Source organism: Sus scrofa, chromosome 4 (genome assembly GCF_000003025.6).
Source record: "Sus scrofa isolate TJ Tabasco breed Duroc chromosome 4, Sscrofa11.1, whole genome shotgun sequence".
NCBI lineage: Eukaryota > Metazoa > Chordata > Mammalia > Artiodactyla > Suidae > Sus > Sus scrofa.
In genome coordinates, this window is record NC_010446.5 from 302,585 (window position 1) to 320,420 (window position 17,836).

Sequence of the window (17,836 nt, forward strand, 5' to 3'; positions counted from 1 at the left end):
AGACGGTGGCCCAGATGAGACACACGACAAGGCAAGTGGCAGAATGGCCCTTTATCGAGAGTCACAGGATGAAACCAGGTCTCGGCAGCCAGGTGCCTCCCGGGCACGGCCTCTGCCGCAGGTCTGCCCCTGAGGGAGGAGGCTGGCGTTCTGGCGGGGGCGTGCCTTGGGGTCCACAGGGCAGGGGCCCTGAAGCAGCCCTCACATGAGCAGACAGCACGGTCTCTTCTCCAGGGGGGCCTCCTCTGAGGGGGCTGTGAGTCTCAGCAGGGGCGGGTCTCCCCCAGCCCTGGAGCCACACTCCAGCCGGGCGGCCTCCATGTCCACAGGCGGGCCAGACTCCGTGGCCTCGGGCCCCTCAGGTGGGGGCCGCTGCAGCTTAGCTGCGGCCCGCTGGCGCTTGAGCTCAGCCAGGGTGTGGTGGGCCCTGGCCCGGACCAGGGCATCTGCGGTGGTGCCCTCCGGGGGGTTCAGCTGGTAGGAGACGCCTCGGTCCAGCCGCTTGGAGTACAGGTGCCGCCCCAGGGGGCCGCCCACTCGGCCGTTGTGCGGCCTGGCCTCCTGGACGTCCTCCTCCTGTGTGGGGAGCAGTCCCCAGAGGCCATCAGGAGGGTCTCTCCAGCCCCTGGCCCCAGGATGCATGGCACCCTGGGGCAGAAACAAGGGTGGGGGCAGCAGCTGACGCCCCGGGCACTGGTCCCGCCAGCTTCTGAGGCTGGTACGGGGTAGGACCTTGGTGCCAGGCTGCGAGGGTGGAGCCCGGGGGCGGGGTGGGGGTGGGGAGGCGGGCAGGGCTCACCCCAAGGGGTGGTGGCCTCAGCTCGGAGTCTGTCTGGCGGTCCTCATCCTCCTCGAAAGGCTCTGGGCTCGTGGGTGGTGACTGTTGCCACACGATGGCCTCTTGGGCGTGCTCCTTGCGGTACAGGCTGGTGCGCTGGGTCAGGCTCACCCGCCTCACCACCTTCCTGGGGAAGGGCAGGGGGAGGGTGGGGAGGATGCCGCCCGCCCTATGGACTCTGCCCCAAGTTCCGATGGGCACCTTGGCCTGCCAGGTGACATCAGCTGGGACAAGGCCCAGGGCAGAGCCTGCAGAGTGGGGGTGCCCAAGGGCCCTTGGGCGGGCACTCACCCCCGACTGCCGGCACTGGAGGTGCGGCGGCGCAGCAGAGAACGCTGGCGGCCCTGTGCGCGCAGGAGGGCGTCGTGCTTGTGCTTCAGCTCCAGCAGCTTGGCACGCACGTCCTCGTCCCCACACAGATCTGAGGAGGAGAGGCAGAGGATCATGGGTGCCCCCTGCCCCTCCCCCACACCGGAAGGATGAGGCTCTGGCTCACCGAGAGGCGTCTCGTCCGTCAGGGACTTGCTGTTCAGGTCGGCCCCGTGTGCCACAAGCAGCTCCACCAGGTGAACCTGTGGCCGGGAGCCCAGGTTGCTGAAGGTTCCGGAGCTGCCAGGCGCCCTCCCCCGCCGCCCCCGCCTGGCACGCACCTGGCCCCAGTAGGCCGCAGCATGCAGCGGCTCCCATCCATCCAGATCTTTGGCGCTTGGGCTGGCCCGGTGTTCCAGCAGCAGGGCAGCCACCTCACCAAACCCATTGGCTGCGGCGATGTGTAGCTGCACGAAAACCGCCTGCCCCTGAGCCTTGGCCCCAGGCCCAGCCAGCAGCCACACCCCTGCTGGGCCCCACCTGGCCACATCCTCACCAGCGTGGCCCCATGGTCCCGGGGGGCGTCGAGGTCAGCCCCCGCCTGCAGCAGGCACCGGATGTCCTCTAGCATGTGCAGCTCCGGCATGGCCCGGGCCTCCTCGATGCTGTCCTGGGTGACGCCTGCAGGGCAGGAGGCTCAGGCCAAGCACGCCCGGCACCCCTGGCCGGGTGGGTGAGTGGGCAGGGTGGCACTCACCACGGCTGGCCATGGCCGTCTCCAGGCAGTCCAGCGTCTGCTCATCCTCGCACAGGTCATAGGGCATGTTCCCATCAGTGTTAACTGCCAGGAGGTCTGCGCCGCTGCGGGGAGGATGGATGGGGTGCTGGCCACAGGCCCTTCTCCCCCAGCGAGGCCCCCAGGCCCCTCGGAGGCCTGCCCTCTCGGAGGCCCGCCCTAGGGCTGCCCTGCAGTTTCCACTCGTTCCCGGCCCCCATCTGCCCTATGACCAGGTACAGTGGGCCCACCTGCCCCTAGAGGATGCCAGGCCTCGGGGGGGCAGGGGGGAGTTGGGGGTGTGTGCCCCTTTTTGCTGCCCTGTGACGCTGCATACAGCCGCTCCCCCTGCAAAGGGGATAGACCGCCACCACCCCGCAACACCCACCACTGATGCTCCAAGGTCAGCCTGAGCCTGACTCTGACTAGAGAGGTCAGAGGGAGGGGCACTGTGCAGGGGGCACTTCGAGGTCCTGGTGGAGCGAACCACCCTCTCCGCTCACAAGAGCGGCCGTGCAGAGCCCCAGGCCTGCGCTGCCCCCCCTGCTAGTGGCCTCACCCGTGTCCAGCCTCCCCCCCGCCCCCGGGGCTGCCTCCGTCACCGCTCTGACCCGACAGTACTTCTCTGTGCAGACCCTGGGAAGGGGAGGAGGCCAGAGCTGGAGGGAGTGCCAGCAGCCTGGCAGCAGAGGACCACACTGCGCTGAGCCTGTGCTGCGTCCTCGGGGAAGGCAGCAGCTGAGGCCTCTGCCCAGGTCCTGGGCTCCAGGCCAGGGAACAGGCGGGTAAGTGGGAACACAAGAGACCAAGGGCCAAGCACATTTGCCCACAAGGAGGTACCTAAGGTTGTGCCCCCCTGGCCCAGCTGCCACCTCCCCCTGACAGAGGCCCACCCCAGCCACGCTGGTCCCAGCAGCCCTACCGAGCAATGAGCAGCTCCACCAGGTGCAGGTGGCCACAGGTGGCCGCGGCGTGCAGGGGCGTCCAGCACTCACTGTCTCGGGCGTTGACCTTGGCTCCGGCCTCGAGGAGCTGCTGCACCATCTCCCGGAAGTCATCAATGCAGCTCTACGGAGCGCACGGCCTGAGCACCAGAGGGCAGGCCGCCGCCCCTCCCTCCCCCCTGGCCCCGGAATGGCTGACCTGATGCAGGGCCGTCAGGCCGTCCTCATTGGCTAGGTCGGGGCTGACCCCACTCTCGAGGAGCTGGCGGACTGCAGGGAGGAGCGGGGGTGGTCAGGACAGGAACAGGAGTCCCGCTCAGGCTCCGGCATCTGGGGGCCTGGGCCGACTGCTGTGCTGTAGCCGGAAGAGCAGAGGGCGGTGGTGGCACAGGTGGTGGGAGGGACACCAGAGCCCAGGCCAAGGACTCAGGAGCTGGGACCCCAAGCCAGGCACAGACAGCAGTCCGACGCCTCCAGCAGGGCCTTCCGACCCTCTGACGCCCGGGGGGGCCATCCTGTGTGAGGCGGTCCCGACACCCACTGGGGCTGGGTGCTGGCACCCTCCCTATCAATCCCTCTGTGGGTCCTGTGCTCCCCAGGTCCCCCTCCCCTGCCACACGCCCCTCCTCTGGTACTTGCAGGCCCCAGGAGCTCCCCAGAGCCCCAAGCTGGCCTTGGGGCACACCCACCATGGCCGCACCCCCTTCCCCAGCCCTCTTTGCCCTCTGCACCCCAGCTTCCACAGCAGAGGCCTCTGCCCTGGAGGGAGGCAGGAAGAGCCCTTGGGAGCCTCCCTGGAGAGTCTCCCTGGAGAGCACGTGTGACAAGGGGAAGGGACAGGAAGCCTGGGAAGGTGCTGATGGGGGAGTGGTCACAGGCAGAGCCCTGCTCCCCGTGTGCTGACCTGCCCAGGTGGGCAGCAGCATCCTCCCTGGTCGGCAGAGACCCAAGCGGCTGGTGGCAGGACCCTCCCGAGGGACGCCCAGCAGCACTCTAGCACGAGCACCCCCAGCCAAGCCCCAGGCCACCCCGCCTGGCGGCACCTTCGCAGCAGGAGCCCGCGCCGTGAGGGCTACCCCTTGAGGTCACCGGCCACCAGGCGTCAGGGGCTGAAGAAGCAGGGACAGACCTGGGGCTCTGTGAGGCAGGCAGACCTCTGGGGTCTGAGCCGGGTGAGGGGCCGGGGCCGGGGCCGTGGATGGCCTGGGGCTCAGCCCCACTCACCTTCCTCCAGGTCGTTGCGGGCAGCTGCCTCCAGAAGGGCAACGCTGGGAGGGAAGAGGACCCGCTTCTGCCGCCTGCCACCGGCTGCCTCCTCCTGCGACCGCTCCTTCTGGCCCTTCCTACCCTGGGCCTCCTTCTCAGCCTGGGCCCACATCTTCACCTGCTGGGCGCGTCGCTTCTGGGCATGCTTCAGCCGCTCCTGTGTGCTCATCCTGGCCACCACAGGCATCTCTGCCAGAAGCTCCAGGTGCTCGGCCATGGCGGGGGCTGCCTGGCAAGTGGGCTGCTGGGGGCACCAGACGGGGGAGTGCGGGGACCAGGCTGGGCCTGAGGGGTGGGGCAGCTGGCTGGACGGGTACCCGTGGGGGCATCCCCTCCCCAAGCCTGGGTGCCTTCTGCCCCTGGCAAGGCTGGGTCAGGAGGCCCCACCCCGTCACTAGGCCTGGGCAGTCATGAGGGGCACAGGCCCTGGGCAGAGAGGGCAGCGTGGGCGGGCACCTGCAGCCTGCTTCCCAGGGCCCTGGCACAGCGGCTGCTCAGCGGGCAGGGCCTCCCCGGGTCAGGGTGCACAGCCTGTGGTTAAGAGTCCGGGACCTGGCTGGCCTTGGTCCAGGGTCTGAAGCTAATTACCTAGATAACAAAGTGGCAGCTCCTAGGCGCCTCGCTGAGGTGGAGGGAGGCCAGGGCAATGGGCAGAGGACCCTGGGCTCCTAAAAGCTCCCCTTGCCTTCCAGGCCTCAGGAGCCTGGGTGGGCTCTGGGGGCAGCCATGGCTGGCCTTCCCGCGGTGCCCCCAGCCTTCCTGGGGTCAGTGCTAGTGAGGCGGTGTGGCTGGAGGGGGAGCTGGGTGGCCTGGGCGGGGGTGTATTCGGAGGTCCTGGCCCCAGTGCCGGGGAGAGGCTCTAAGCAGCCAGAGAGCGAGGGTACGGTGGGCACTGTGTCTTCAGGACAGCCTCCCTGACAGCAGGTGCTGCCAACGGCCTGAGAAGAGGAAGGAGAAAGCTGTCAGGGCAGGGCCCCAGCCTGCATGAGGCTCGCCCTGCTGGCCAGAGCACCGCTGCAGGACGCTCGGGCAGAGGGGAGGGGGCTTGCTCTGCCCCCATTCTTTTCTTTTTAGGGGCACACCCGTGGCCATGTGGAGGTTCCCAGGCTAGGGGTGGAATTGGAGCCACGGCTGTTGGCCTACAGCACAGCCACAGCATCTCGGGATCCTTAACCCACTGAGCGAGGCCAGGGATCAAACCCTCATCCTCATGGATACTAGTCAGCTTCATAACCCGCTGAGCCACAGTGGGAACTCCTGCTCTGCCGCCATTCTGCTTCACGCCGTCAGTGTTCCCAGAAAGGGGTCTGCAGGCTCTGCAGCTGAGAGGGGGGCACTGCCAGCAGCCCTCAGGTCCTGGCTTGGCCCTGTCCCCACAGCACCTCTGACCTGGCAGTCACCTTCTCCCCGGGCTCTCCTGACACTGCCCAGAGGGGCCTCCTGGCATCTTAGCTGCTGAGGGAGGAGGCGCAGCCTGTCCTGACCTGCACCCAGTGCCTCGCCACCCGAGTCTGGGCCTCGTCTGCGCTGGGCTTTCTAGCTCAGGCCGGTTGCTGCCTCAGCCATCTTGGGCTGGAACCCAGGCCCTGGCTGGGTGAGCACAGGCCCAGGTGCCTGCCTGCCTCAGGATCTGTCAGAACAGACAGGCAGCTAGGCTGAGGCGCAGCCCCGCAGTCCCCCCACCCCCACCTCCCGTGGCCTGTCCTGCCCAGCACCCCGGGTGTGATCACTAGGCGGCCGCAGGCCCCCCCTCAGGAAGCCATGGCCCTGTCCACCTAGAAGACCCACCTGCAGCCCAGCCTGCGTCCCTGGAGCCCCCTTCCCACCATCAGACCTTGGGGCCATCGGTGCTCCTCCTGAGCCTTCCTTGGGCCAGACCTCACTCGGGGACCTCATTGAGCACCCCTTCTTTCTGGAAGGGACTGCCCTGCTCCAGATCAGGTCAGGTCAGGTGTCTCTAGCTCCAAGACCCCCCGTACTGGGCTGGGGTGGGGGGCTTTACAATCTGCCCCGGCCTGTCTGTCCCCTCTGCAGGCCTGGCCTCAGAGGCTTCCTGGGGCGAGGAAGTGCCTCCAGGCAGCACTCGCTCGGGACAGCCTGTCCCCAGCTGGCTGCCTCTGCACATCACTGGGGCCGTGGTGGACACTGCCACCCAGACGGGCTGCCCGGATCCCAAGTACTGCCTTTGCCCTCTGGCCATGAGGACGGCCATGGGTGCCAGGCCACACGGGCGTGGCAGAGCTCCCGCCCCCCACAAGGATCTCCTTGCCTCCTGGCCACTCACGGGCTCCCTCACTTTCCCTGGCGGGGAGCTGGCCTGCCCTCCAGCCCACTCAGGGGTCTGTCCTCTCTATGGAGGCAGCATCTGGGCCTGCCAGGGGAGCCAGCCCGAACGGCCTGCCTTGAGACCACACAGAAGGAGCAAAGCACGCTGCCCTCTGCCCAGTGCCAGCCCCGCCTATGACCCCTTCTCCAGCCATTCGGGGAAGGCAACCCATGGAGGAGGCCACCCCGCACTCAGGCCGAGGCTCCCCAGCAAAGTGGGGTCCCAGGGCCTCAGGGACTAGTTTCACTTCTCCCAGATGAGCACCAGTGACACAGCCACAGCCCGACTTTGTTAATTTAGCAAGATTTAGGGGACATAACCCACACTATCGTTTTATGAGAGAAAAGCGGTTCTGGTATCCGCATCCTACAGAAAACCTAGAGTAACCGCCAGCTTGTTGAGCAGAACAGACGCTGTCTTTTCTAGCTGTTGTGCTTTGTCCCTTTGAAGGCCACCCATGAAAATCCCTCTCAGGGGGGATCCGAGAGCTGCCTCGAGCAGGCTGGCCAGCCCCAGGCCCTGCCCCGTGGCCGCACTGGGAGGACAGGGCTCCGGCTCCAGACCCTCTGCCTGCAGGCCCCACGCCCCGGGCAGTACACCCAGGAGGCGGGTGTCCTGCTGGGCGCAGGCCTCTGCTCTGGTGGGTCTGCCTTCCCGAAGGCCCCGACCCGCTCTGGGCCCGGTCAGCAGCACTCCTTGCTGGGAGATGCCAGAGGGGGCCCCTGTGTGACCTTGGGTGGGTCCCTTGGGCTGCTGGACAGCCTCCTCTGAGAGAGAGGTGACCCTGGGGGGGCCCAGGACCCCACTGCCGTGGGCAACCCATCCTGCAACACTCTCCATGGAAGGCGTGACCCAGCTCCCCCAAGGCTGAACCCCAAGCTCTCGTGCCCCCGAGCTGCTCCCCGAGTGCCGCCTCCTCCTGGGCACCTGGTCCAGGAACAGCCCCAGAGCTGGAACACTCACCCTCAGCTGCGCCCCAGGCCGGGACAGCGCTGGGCGTCTCAGCAGCCGACCACCGTGCCCCGCGCGGGCCGAGGGGGGCCGGCCGGGGTGGCGACGGCCTCCGTCCGCAATTCCTGCCCCAAGCCTCCGAGGCAATCGGCGATTTTCCCAGTTCTCAGCTCTGTGCCCCGGGCCAGCTGCACGGGCCTGAGGGGCTGAAGTGGGAGGAGCTTTGGGGGCGGACAGTGACCCCTGGGCTGTCCCCAGAGATGGTGCCGAGGGCACCACCGGACGCCTGGCTTTCGCAGACCAGGTTGGCCAAGCGACTCCTCAGCCCCCTGCTGGCGTCACTCCCACTTTCCCCTGGAAACGGGCCCCTTGCACCCATGTCACAGCCCCGTGAGGCCCAGGGGCAGCGCGGCGAAGGTCAGGGCCCTGGAGGGTCAGCAGCAGCATCCTCCACACCCAGAGGGCGCGGAGGAGGTGCGGGCGCAGCCCGGAGACGTGCGGGGGCAGGAGCGGGGGTGCCCAGCCCAGCGCAGCCACCTTCCCTCGGGGTCGGCGCTCACACCCCGGGGAGCTTAAGGCTTTGGAGCGGGACCCTGTGACGGGCCATCAGAGACTCGGCTTTGTGCGGCCCAGGCTGTCGGAGCAAAAGCCGGGAAGCTCCCAGCGGCTCCCGCGGGGAGAGGGAAGTGCGGCGGCCTTCCTGCGGGTCACACGCGGGGGTGCCGCGAGCAAGGGGCCGAAACCCCAATGCAGAGCTGAGCCCGCCCCCCGGCTGGCACACGCTGATGTGCTCGGGGGCCATGACACAGGGCTCCCGAGGCAGCGAGGGACAGGCCCCAGCACCATCCCGCACCCTGGCCCTGCCGACCCCGCCGGGCTCACCTGGGGAGATTCCTGTCCCTGCCGCATGTCCCGACCCCTGCAGGCACCAGGGGCAGGTGGAGGCTGGACGCGGGGGCACCGTTTGTCCCAGCCTGTCTCTTCCCCCAGGGGACAGCTGGCCCAGGGCGCTCCTGGGGGCCTCTCAGCCACGTGCCTGCGGAAGGGGCTTCCGTCAGGGTATGTGAGGGGCCAAGGGGCAGGGCTGGTGGGCTTGGAGCCACCAGTGGACAAGCCCCGCCAGGAGCCCACACCCAGGGCAGGGCGTGATTTACAACAGGCACTTGACCAGCCACCCAGCGCTGTCACCTCCCCGGCTCTGCCCTGGGGCCTGCCTTGCAGGGGCCAGGAGGGGCTGGGGAGGACAGGCCTGCCCTCAGCAGAGGCATCAGGGAGAAAAAGGAGGCCCGGTGGCTCTGGGGTGGGCCCACCTGGCAGGCCGAGGGGTGGGGCGGGCTGGGCGCCATGAGCAGTGGGACAGGTGGGCTCCCAGCACTGGCCAGGTCCATGGAGGAGCAGATCGGGGGTGCTGCTGTGGGCACTATCACCACGGTGACGTCAGGTGAGTGCAGAGCAGCCATGACCAGGGTGTACTCACCTGCCCCCAGCAGGCCTGTTCTAGAATGTTCTAGAAGCTAACCCCACAGCGCTATCCTCAGGCCCCTCACTGCCTTTCTGAGAAAAAACACTGGAAATGACCTAAATGTCTATCTAAGGGTCATTAAATAAGCCCCTGAGGGGTTTATGAGGAAGCTTCTTAGGCACCATCGTGAAAAGGTCACTAGGAAACAGTCTTCCGTGGTGGTCCCGTCATGGCTCAGTGTTAACGAACCTGACTAGGAACCACAAGGTTGCGGGTTCGATCCCTGGCCTCGCTCTGCAGGTTAAGGATCCCGCGTTGCTGTGGCTGTGGTATAGGTTGCAGACGCGGCTCGGATCCGGCGTTGCTGAGGCTGTGGTGTAGGCCGGTGCCTACAGCTCCGGTTAGACCCCGAGCCCGGGAACCTCCATGTGCCGCGGATGAGGCCCTAAAAAGCAAAAAGAAAAAGAAAGAAGCCGTGTCCAGTGACGGAAAAAAGACTTACAGTCTGTAGACAGCAAGCAGCCTCCGTGAAAAAGGAATAACACAGGAGTGACAGGGCCGACTCCAGACACACGGGAGGGCGGGAAGGTGGGGAGACAGGCCCCACGGCGTCCTCTCCCAGTGACTTCAGGACTCTTCACGCTTCCCTCCGCAGAAGAACCGCAGGACACAACAGGTCATCGGGCTCAGTCACGACTGCCCAGCTGACCGTCCTGATGGAGGGAGGCCCCCAAGGCGTCGGCACATTTGTGCCCACGGTGCCCCAGCCCCCGAGCCCCGGGGCCAGAGCAGCACCAGACAATCTGCGGGGAAGCCCAGGAGCAGCTGCCACGGCCGGAAAAGCCAGGGCCTCTCCGCCAAAGGCAGGGGGCTCCAAACTCGCTCCTGGGGTCCCTTCCCTCTGCCACTTGGCTCCAAAAGAAGTCTAATCAACTAACTCACTGCAAGCTGCCAGGAGTCTAGATGCCACAAGAAAGAAGGCACACAGCTGGAGGCGTCTGCACTTGAAGAGACTCCTGGACAACAGAGCAGGAACCGCGGCCCGGCCAGGAGGAAAAAGGACGGACGGCCTGGCAGCACATCTGCCTAGAGGTCAGGGGACACAGCCTCTGCAGCCCGTGACCCCACCACGCAGGTTTGGAAATCAAGACCTGCCGAAACCACACTAACGGAAGTGGGCTCTGGCGGGGACGTGTTGTAAGCCTGGCTGGGCCCTGACTCGCGTCCACTCACCCCCACGGTGAGGCGGGCCCTGGGCTTGCGCAGAAGTGAGGGCACCTGGGCAGCTGCCTGCAGCCCAGGGCGAGAGAGTCGGGAAGGAAGAGGCGCTTGGGCCGCACAGCCTCCCAAGACATGCGTGGGGTCCAGATGGCCAACTAAGCAGCCACATGTGCCCAGGCCGAGACCCCCAAAGACCCAGCGGGGCGCTGGTGGTTCCTGTCCTGGGTCCAGATGTGAGAGGAGGAAGCGTGGGGGCAAGGCCAGGGACGGGCCTGGGCCAGAAACACTCCAGGAGCTGATAAAGGGGACAGACCTGGAGCCAGCGGAGAGCCCTGCGGGCGCTGGGCCCACAGGCAAGGAAAGGCTTTGTGTGCATTGCACCGCTCTGTGCTTCTAGCTCCCGCAAGACAGGAGGGGGGAGGGCAGACGTCAGAAGCAGCTCTGAGGCAGCAGAGGGAAAGGCGGAGGCACAGTCCCGCCTGGTCACAGACACCAAAGAACTGACAGCTGGGACTCACACATCTGTACACCACTGTTCCCAGCAGCACGTTCCCAAGAGCCAAAGAGCAGAGACAACTCAAATCCATCAACAGATGAATCACCAGAACGTGGCGCAGGCAAACAATGGGCTATTCGGCTGGACAAAAGGACGCAATTCTGACATAGGCTACAAATGCATCAGGCACAAGGCCACACGTGCGATCTCCCCTGTACAAGGTACCTGGGCCAGGCGACAGCAGAGACAGCAAGTACAGTGGTGGCTCCAGGGGCTGGGCCGGGGGCGGCCTAAGGAACTGGTGTGACGGACCGACTTTCTGCTTCAGGTGAATGAACAGCGGGGAAATGGCGAGATGAGAGTTGCGCCACCCTGTCAGTGTACTTGATGCTAAAAAAAGTAATTCAACAAGACCACCTGCTGGGACAGAAGGTAAGATTCACTGAGTTGACAAGGAGTGAAAGCCTACAGAGACTGGTTCACCGACCACAACGCAACCGAATTAGAATTCAGTAACAAAAAGACGTCTGGCAAAACTCTACTTAAAAGAGACACATGCACCCGCATGTTCACTGCAGCACTTTTCACAATAGCCAAGACATGGAAACAACCCAAATGTCCATCAACAGAGGACTGGATTAGGAAGATGTGGTATAGATACACAATGGAATACTACTCAGCCATAAAAAAGAACGACATAATGCCATTTGCAGCAACATGGATGGAACTAGAGACTCTCATACTGAGTGAAATGAGTCAGAAAGACAAAGATAAATACCATATGATATCACTTACGACTGGAATCTAATATCCAGCACAAATGAACATCTCCACAGAAAAGAAAATCATGCACTTGGAGAATAGACTTGTGGCTGCCCGACGGGAGGGGGAGGGAGTGGGAGGGATCGGGAGCTTCCGGTTATCAGACACAACTTAGAAGAGATTTTCAAGGAGATCCTGCTGAGTAGCATTGAGAACTATGTCTAGATACTCATATTGCAACAGAACAAAGGGTGGGGGGAAAAAAACGTATACATGTAAGAATAACTTCATCCCCGTGCTGTACAGCGGGAAAAAAAATTTAAAAAATAATAATAATAAAAAGTAAAACAAAAAAAAAATTGTTTCAAAAAAAAAAAAAAAAGACGTCTGGAAAAATTCCCAAATATTTAGAAACTTTAAAGCAGTTTTCTTTTTCTTTTTTTTTTTCTTTTTAGGGCCGCATCCGTGGCATATGGAGGGTCCCAGGCTAGGGGAATCAGAGCTGCTGCTATGAAACTTTAAAGCATATTTCTCAACAATCTACAGGCCAAGGATGGAATCAAAATAGAAAACAGAACATATTTCAGAGTTCCCATCGTGGCTCAGCGATCAACAAACAAGACTAGGAACCATGAGGTTGCAGGTTCAATCCCTGGCCTCCATGAGTGGGTTAAGGATCCGGTATTGCCGAGAGCTGTGGTGTAGGTGGCAGATGCGGCTCGGATCACATGTTGCTGTGGCTCTGGTGGAGGCCGGCAGCTGCACCTCTGATTAGATCCCTAGCCTGGGAACCTCCATGTGCCGCAGGTGTGGCTCTAAAAAAAAAAAAAGGTGTTGGAACGACTGGAGCGACTGGATAGCCACGGAAAACAAAGCTCCTCGACCTCTGCTCACACCATAAGAGAAAGCACAAACCACAATGGAGAAAAATGACAAATGACTTCATCTAAATTAAATGTGTTGGCGTTCCCGTTGTAGCACAGTGGAAATGAATCCAACTAGGAACCATGAGGCTGTGGGTTCAATCCCGGGCCTCGCTCCGTGGGTTAAGGATCTGGCGTTGCCATGAACTGTGGTGTGGGTCTCAGACGCAGCTCAGATCTGGCACTGCTGTGGCTGTGGGGTAGGCCAGCAGCTGCAGCTCCAATTCAACCCCTGGCCTGGGAACCTCCACATGCTGTGGGTGGAGCCCTAAAAAGCCAAAAAAAAAAAAAAAAAAAAAAAAAAAAAGACAAAGAATGACAAGAGGATATGGAACAACTGGGAATGTAAAATGATACAACCATTTTGGAAAATCCTTTGGCAATTTCCTATGAGTTAAATAAAAATACACACTTCAACCATCATTTCTCTCCTCTCAACCCAAGAGAAAGAATCCATATGTCCACACACAGGCTTACAAACATCAAGATTCACAGCAGTTTTATTCATAACAGTGAAAACCGCAATGGACCGAAATGGCCATCGACAGGTGTGTGTGGATTAAATGGTGGCGTCAGGGGAAGAGCAAACACCAAGCAAGACGAAGAGAAGAAGCACAGAGCCGCTCGGCAAATCTGAGTCTCAAAAATGTCCCGTCTGGAGAAATGAGTCGGACACGAGCATGTTTGTTTCATTTGATTCCATTTCTGTGAAGGTCTAAGAAAGGGGACAATGAATCTGTAGCAACAGAAAGCAGGTCGGCGGCAGAAAGGTTCCACACCTGGGCGACAGTGGCATTTACAAGGACATATCTGTCTGTCCAAACCCACCAAATCACTTTATAGAGCTGCTCTTTACGGATGTAAATTATACCTCAATAAAGTCTGATGTAAAAACCAGAAGTACACAGCCTCAGCTTTCCCCTGGCCTCTGACCCGCTGCTCTGGCCCTTCTCCCCTGGCTCCCCTCCCAGCGTGTCCCCCCGCCACCCCAGCCCCAGCCTGCTTCCTGCTTCCTGCGCTTCTCTCAGAAGCACAGTGACGGGGAACTGAGCTCTGGGGCCAGAGTCGGGCTTTAAAGTGGCAGTGAGTTGAGGGGACGGGCAGGTTTCTTGACCTCTTTCAAATCAGTTTCCTCATCTGTACATGGAATAAAGTACCTTTATAAGTGTCCTAACAGGATTCAATGAGTCAGTACACACAGCACTTTTGGTGTCTGGCCCAGGGGCTGGCAAACTGCGGCCCAACGTCTGTTTGTGCAGGCCCAGGAGCTAAGAATGGCTTCTACCTTTTTTTTTTTTTCTTTTTTTTTAAGCTTTTTAGGGCCACACCTGTGGCAAATGGAGGTTCCCAGGCTAAGGGTCTGGGAGGTTCCCAGCCTACCCCACGGCTCACAGCAACGCTGGATCCTCAACCCACTGAGCAAGGCCAGGGAGCGAACCCACAACCTCATGGTTCCTAGTAGTTTTCATTTCTGCTGCGCCATCATGGGAACTCCTGGCTTTTGCCTTTTTTAATGATTGGGAAAAAAGTAAAAAGAATATTTTGTGACATGTGGAAATTATATGAAATTCAAATTTCAGGGCCTATCAATAAAGTTTTGTTTCTGTTTCGTCTTTTTAGGGCCGCGCCCATGGCATATGGAGGTTTCCAGGATAGGGGTCTAATCAGAGCTGTAGCCACTGACCTACACCACACCTCACAGCAACGCTGGATCCTTAACCCACTGAGCGAGGCCAGGGATTGAACTCCCAACCTTATGGTTGCTAGTCGGATTTGTTAACCACTGAGCCACATGGGAACCCCAATGAAGTTTTGTTGAAACATGGAGTTCCCGTCGTGGCTCAGAGAAAATGAATCTGACTGGCATCCATGAGGATGCAGGTTTGATCCCTGGCCTCGCTGCTCAGTGGGTCAAGCATCTGGCGTTGCCGTGAGCTGTGGTGTGGGTCGCAGACGCGGCTCGGATCCCGCGTGGCTGTGGCTGCGGTGCAGGCCGGCAGCTGTGGCTCCAACTGGACCCCGGTCTAGCCTGGGAACCTCCACATGCCGAGGGTGAGGCCCCAAAAAGGCAAAAAAACCCAGCAAGTTTTGTTGAAACAGAGCACGTTTACTTATGTGTTGTCTGTGGCTGTTTTTCCACAAAATGGCAGATTAGTTGGGACAGGAGTCGCGTCACCCGCAGAGCCGAAAACACGTATCATCTGCCCGTCACCGAAACCCCTCTGCCACGTGGCTGAAACCCTGGCTTGCCGAACGTTTGATGCCACCCCCTCACCCCCATCCTGCTTAACGTGCCTCGCGCCTTTCATTCGGAAAGTCCACCCTGGGAATCTTGGGCTGGCTCCTCCCTTCCTGTAACTCAGATCTCAATGGAAGTGTCACCTCCTCCTCGGAGTTCTGTGGCCACCCTGTCACTCTCCTGTCTCCTCACCCATTTTAATTTTTGCCACTAGTTACTGTTCTCTTTTCTTTCCTTTTTTTTTTTTTTTTGTCTTTTTAGGGCCACACCCGCAGCATATGGAGGTTCCCAGGCCAGCGGTCTCATTGGAGCTGTAGCTGCCGGCCTACACCACAGCCACAGCAACGCCAGATCCTTAACCCACTGAGGAAGGCCAGGGATCCAACTTGCATCCTCATGGACTCGTTTCCGATGAGCCACGACGGAACTCCTACTGTTCTCTTTTCTGAAGCCAGGGCCTGACTTTCGGGAAGCATTCAGAGCTGGAGGAGTGACCCGTTCCGGGCCCTGGGAGGACCATGCAGAAGGGCTGCAGGTGACCCTGAGCTTGTGACTGAGCCAGCTCGATGGACAGGACCACCACTCGGCTGTGTGCGCAGCCGTGTCAGGCCAGGCTCGACGGGCACTGGGGCACAGAGCTAGCAGTGGTGCCCCAGGCACTGCCCACCCCCAGCGCTCAGCCCAGAAGAAACACGGGAGGTCTGTCAGCAACAGCGAGCAAGGCTTGCCCTGGCCTTGCGGGCCCGGGGAGGGTGTCCATTCCCGCTACTTGGTGCTGTGGCCCCACCTGGTTCTCCACGTCCACCCTACAGCCCAGCCCCCTTCCGCCTGCCGAGACCGCGAAGCTGGCAGTGCCTCCTCTGCGCCAGTCCGCAGCCTCTCCGCATCTCTGGAGACCTGGCCATTTAAACCAACTCCAGTCTCTCCACCTCCCGCACACCCCGCTTCTTCACACTGGAAGCTCAGTGAAGACTGGTCTGCGGGCCCTGTCTCTGTGCGCCCCCCGCCACGCACTCCTCTGCCAGCACCAATCTGCCCAGGCTTCGTGTCCGTCCGACACAGCCGCCCAGCAAGGACACGGCCAGCACCCAATGTCCACCGCAGGCCCCGCCCCACTGCCGTCACTGGGTTCTGGGCACAAGCTCGTCCTCCAGAGGCCTCTCCTCTGGGCATCTGCGCGACCAAGTGCTCCTGTGCCTCTCTCTCCCCGGCTCTCAGTCCGACGTGCCTAAGGCCAGAGAGCTTGGAAGGGGTGGGGTGAGGCTCACTCCCTCCCCCTCACTGCTGCAAGGGTTCAGTATGGGGGTGGCACGACACACACGTGGAAAGGGGGTCAGAAGTGGGGGCAGAGGCAGAGGACGGGGGCTAGTGTGCAGACATGCAAGTGTTAATCCTGAAGCCTGTGAGGGAGGAGAGTGCAAGAAGCTGATGTGCTATGGCGAGAAGGATGCCATCCAGGGGCTGAGACAAAGCCAAGATTGGCCAGGGGTGAGTGCTTAATCCTGGAAGGAAACGAGGAGCCACAGGGGCAGGCGAAGGGATGGACAGGAGGGCCAGGACCAGGGCTCTTTAGGAGGAAGTTCTGAGGGAGCCTGGAAGTGAAAGGAGACACTGCGTCTTGCTCTGGCTGACACACGGACTGTGGCAGAGGTGCTGGGCTGGGTCACTCTTGGGACAGAGATGCTGGGCTGAGTCACCAGAGGTTTATGAGACTGAGGTTCCAGAACTGCCCGCAGAGGCACACAAACTGTTGCGGAAATCCCAAGAACACAGACCCCAACTGAGCCCACAGACACAAGAGCCCCCTCGCTAGGTGCCGGCCAGGCAGCCTTCTAGGGAGAGCAGAGTCCAGGCACAGCCCGAGCGGGTGAGGCCAGTGGAGAGCCCACCAGAGGGAAGCGTTCCCACCCCGGCTCTGAGCAAGAGCTTACAGGCAGGGCGCAGCTGATCGGAGCACCACGTGCCCACCACCACAAGGGTTCCAGGGCCAGCCCCTGTACTGCCGGCTCCAGGCAGCCACAGGTCCTCGGGTAACTCAGCTCCAGGCTGGGGATCCACTGGATGCCCCTGAAGTGCACTAGGTGGCCCCGCCAGAGCCACAGAGGCCCTTTTACTCTGCCCCCAGGGAGAGCTCCCCCTCCTGCTGGGGAGCACCCGGAGCAGCAAAGACAGGGCAGAGAAGAGCAGTGTGGAGCCCCTGTCACCTCACCCCCAAATTAAGGATCCGGGAAGAACAGGCAGGCCCCCAGCTTTGGGAAGGGCTGGCCTTCCTCCCGCCTCCGTGGGCCTGCGATGACCCCGTACACACTGGCCCTCTCTGCACCCGCGGAGATCCAGCCCACCGTGGCCTCGGCCTCGGCTCCACCACACGGAGGACACCCCCTCCCAGGCCTGGAGCACCTCCGGGCCAGCGCAGGGCCAGGCACTTTCAGTACATTCGTTATCGTTCTTGCCGTGACAGCAATCTCGGCGCCGGAGCCCGGGGGCCCCTGGAAGGCTCCCCGTCGCTCCTCCGGCCTAAAGCCCACACAAAGCCCGGGCAGGTCACTCCTCTGCAGGCCTTAATTTCCTCAGCCAGAAATGGAGATAACGTTAGTGCCGCCTACCTGACCAACAGGTCGCAAGAAAGGAAACAACGGCACGGACGGCTAGAGGGTGAAAAGCCTATCGGTGGCCTTCACGGCCGCCACTTCTGCAGCCGTCCCGACCCTGAGCACCCGCGGCCCGGGCCTCGCCCATCAGCGCCCGAGCGGGGCCGCGGAAAAATCCCGCCGGACTCGGCGTCGCCCGCCCCGCGGGTCCCTGCAGGCCCCCCGGGGCCCCGGAAGTCCGCGCCTCACCTTCCGCCCGGAGCCAGCAGCCACCGCGCAGCCGATCGGATCCCGGCGGCCGGCCAGTCCGCCCGGCGCTCCTCCCGGCGCCGCGGGGGCGGCCCCGCGCCGGGCCCTCGCCATGGCAACGCTACACTTCCGGCTCAGAGCCGGAAGCCGGGTCGCCCCGGGCAGCGGGGCCGCCTGGGGGCGGGGCCCGCCGACGGCGCGGCGAGACCCGCTTCGGCCCGGGCGTTCTCCGCGCGGGGGGCGCCTGAAGGGCGAGGGGCCGACAGGTTCCCGGGAGGGTGGTCATCCCTTTAGCCCAAGCTTTTCTCTTTTCAGAGCCGCACCCGCGGCGTATGGAAGTTCCCAGGCTAGCGATCCAGTTGGAGCTGTAGCCGCCAGCCTACACCACAGCCACAGCAAGCAGCAACGCTGGATCCTTAACCCACTGAGCCAGGCCAGGGAGCGAACGTGCGTCCTCATGGATGTTACTGGAGTTCGTGAACCG

At 62.2% G+C, this 17,836-nt stretch overlaps 1 protein-coding gene across 16 annotated transcripts; it reads right to left on the reverse strand.

The window, feature by feature from the left end:
- On the reverse strand, positions 37 to 17,464 carry PPP1R16A (protein phosphatase 1 regulatory subunit 16A). Of its 16 annotated transcripts, XM_021090489.1 has the most exons (14): positions 17,119 to 17,346; positions 8,292 to 8,445; positions 7,422 to 7,615; positions 4,721 to 5,070; positions 4,091 to 4,376; positions 3,066 to 3,136; positions 2,845 to 2,990; positions 1,905 to 2,008; positions 1,704 to 1,828; positions 1,489 to 1,614; positions 1,335 to 1,410; positions 1,130 to 1,259; positions 800 to 965; positions 37 to 576 (listed from the first exon to the last, which is right to left on the reverse strand). In XM_021090489.1, the coding sequence occupies exons 5-14, from the start codon at positions 4,347 to 4,349 to the stop codon at positions 202 to 204; spliced, it is 1,578 nt and encodes a 525-aa protein (XP_020946148.1). In that variant the 5' UTR covers positions 4,350 to 4,376; positions 4,721 to 5,070; positions 7,422 to 7,615; positions 8,292 to 8,445; positions 17,119 to 17,346; the 3' UTR covers positions 37 to 201. The 16 variants fall into 16 exon arrangements, with proteins under 16 accessions (XP_020946148.1, XP_020946143.1, XP_005662860.1 ...); XM_021090484.1 differs by lacking the exon at positions 17,119 to 17,346 and adding an exon at positions 17,353 to 17,464 and having other exon boundaries at positions 1,130 to 1,410; XM_005662803.3 differs by lacking the exon at positions 17,119 to 17,346 and adding an exon at positions 17,353 to 17,464 and having other exon boundaries at positions 4,091 to 5,070.

What these genes read in the sequence shown, in the direction of transcription:
- PPP1R16A (XM_021090480.1), bottom strand. Translation starts at nt 4,349, where the DNA reads ATGGCCGAGCACCTGGAGCTTCTGGCAGAGATGCCTGTGGTGGCCAGG. An exon ending in CCGCAACGACCTGGAGGAAG is followed by an intron (nt 3,137 to 4,090) that starts GTGAGTGGGGCT and finishes TCCTCCCTGCAG; the next exon opens with TCCGCCAGCTCCTCGAGAGT. An exon ending in GTGGAGCTGCTCATTGCTCG is followed by an intron (nt 2,009 to 2,844) that starts GTAGGGCTGCTG and finishes TCCTCCCCGCAG; the next exon opens with CGGCGCAGACCTCCTGGCAG.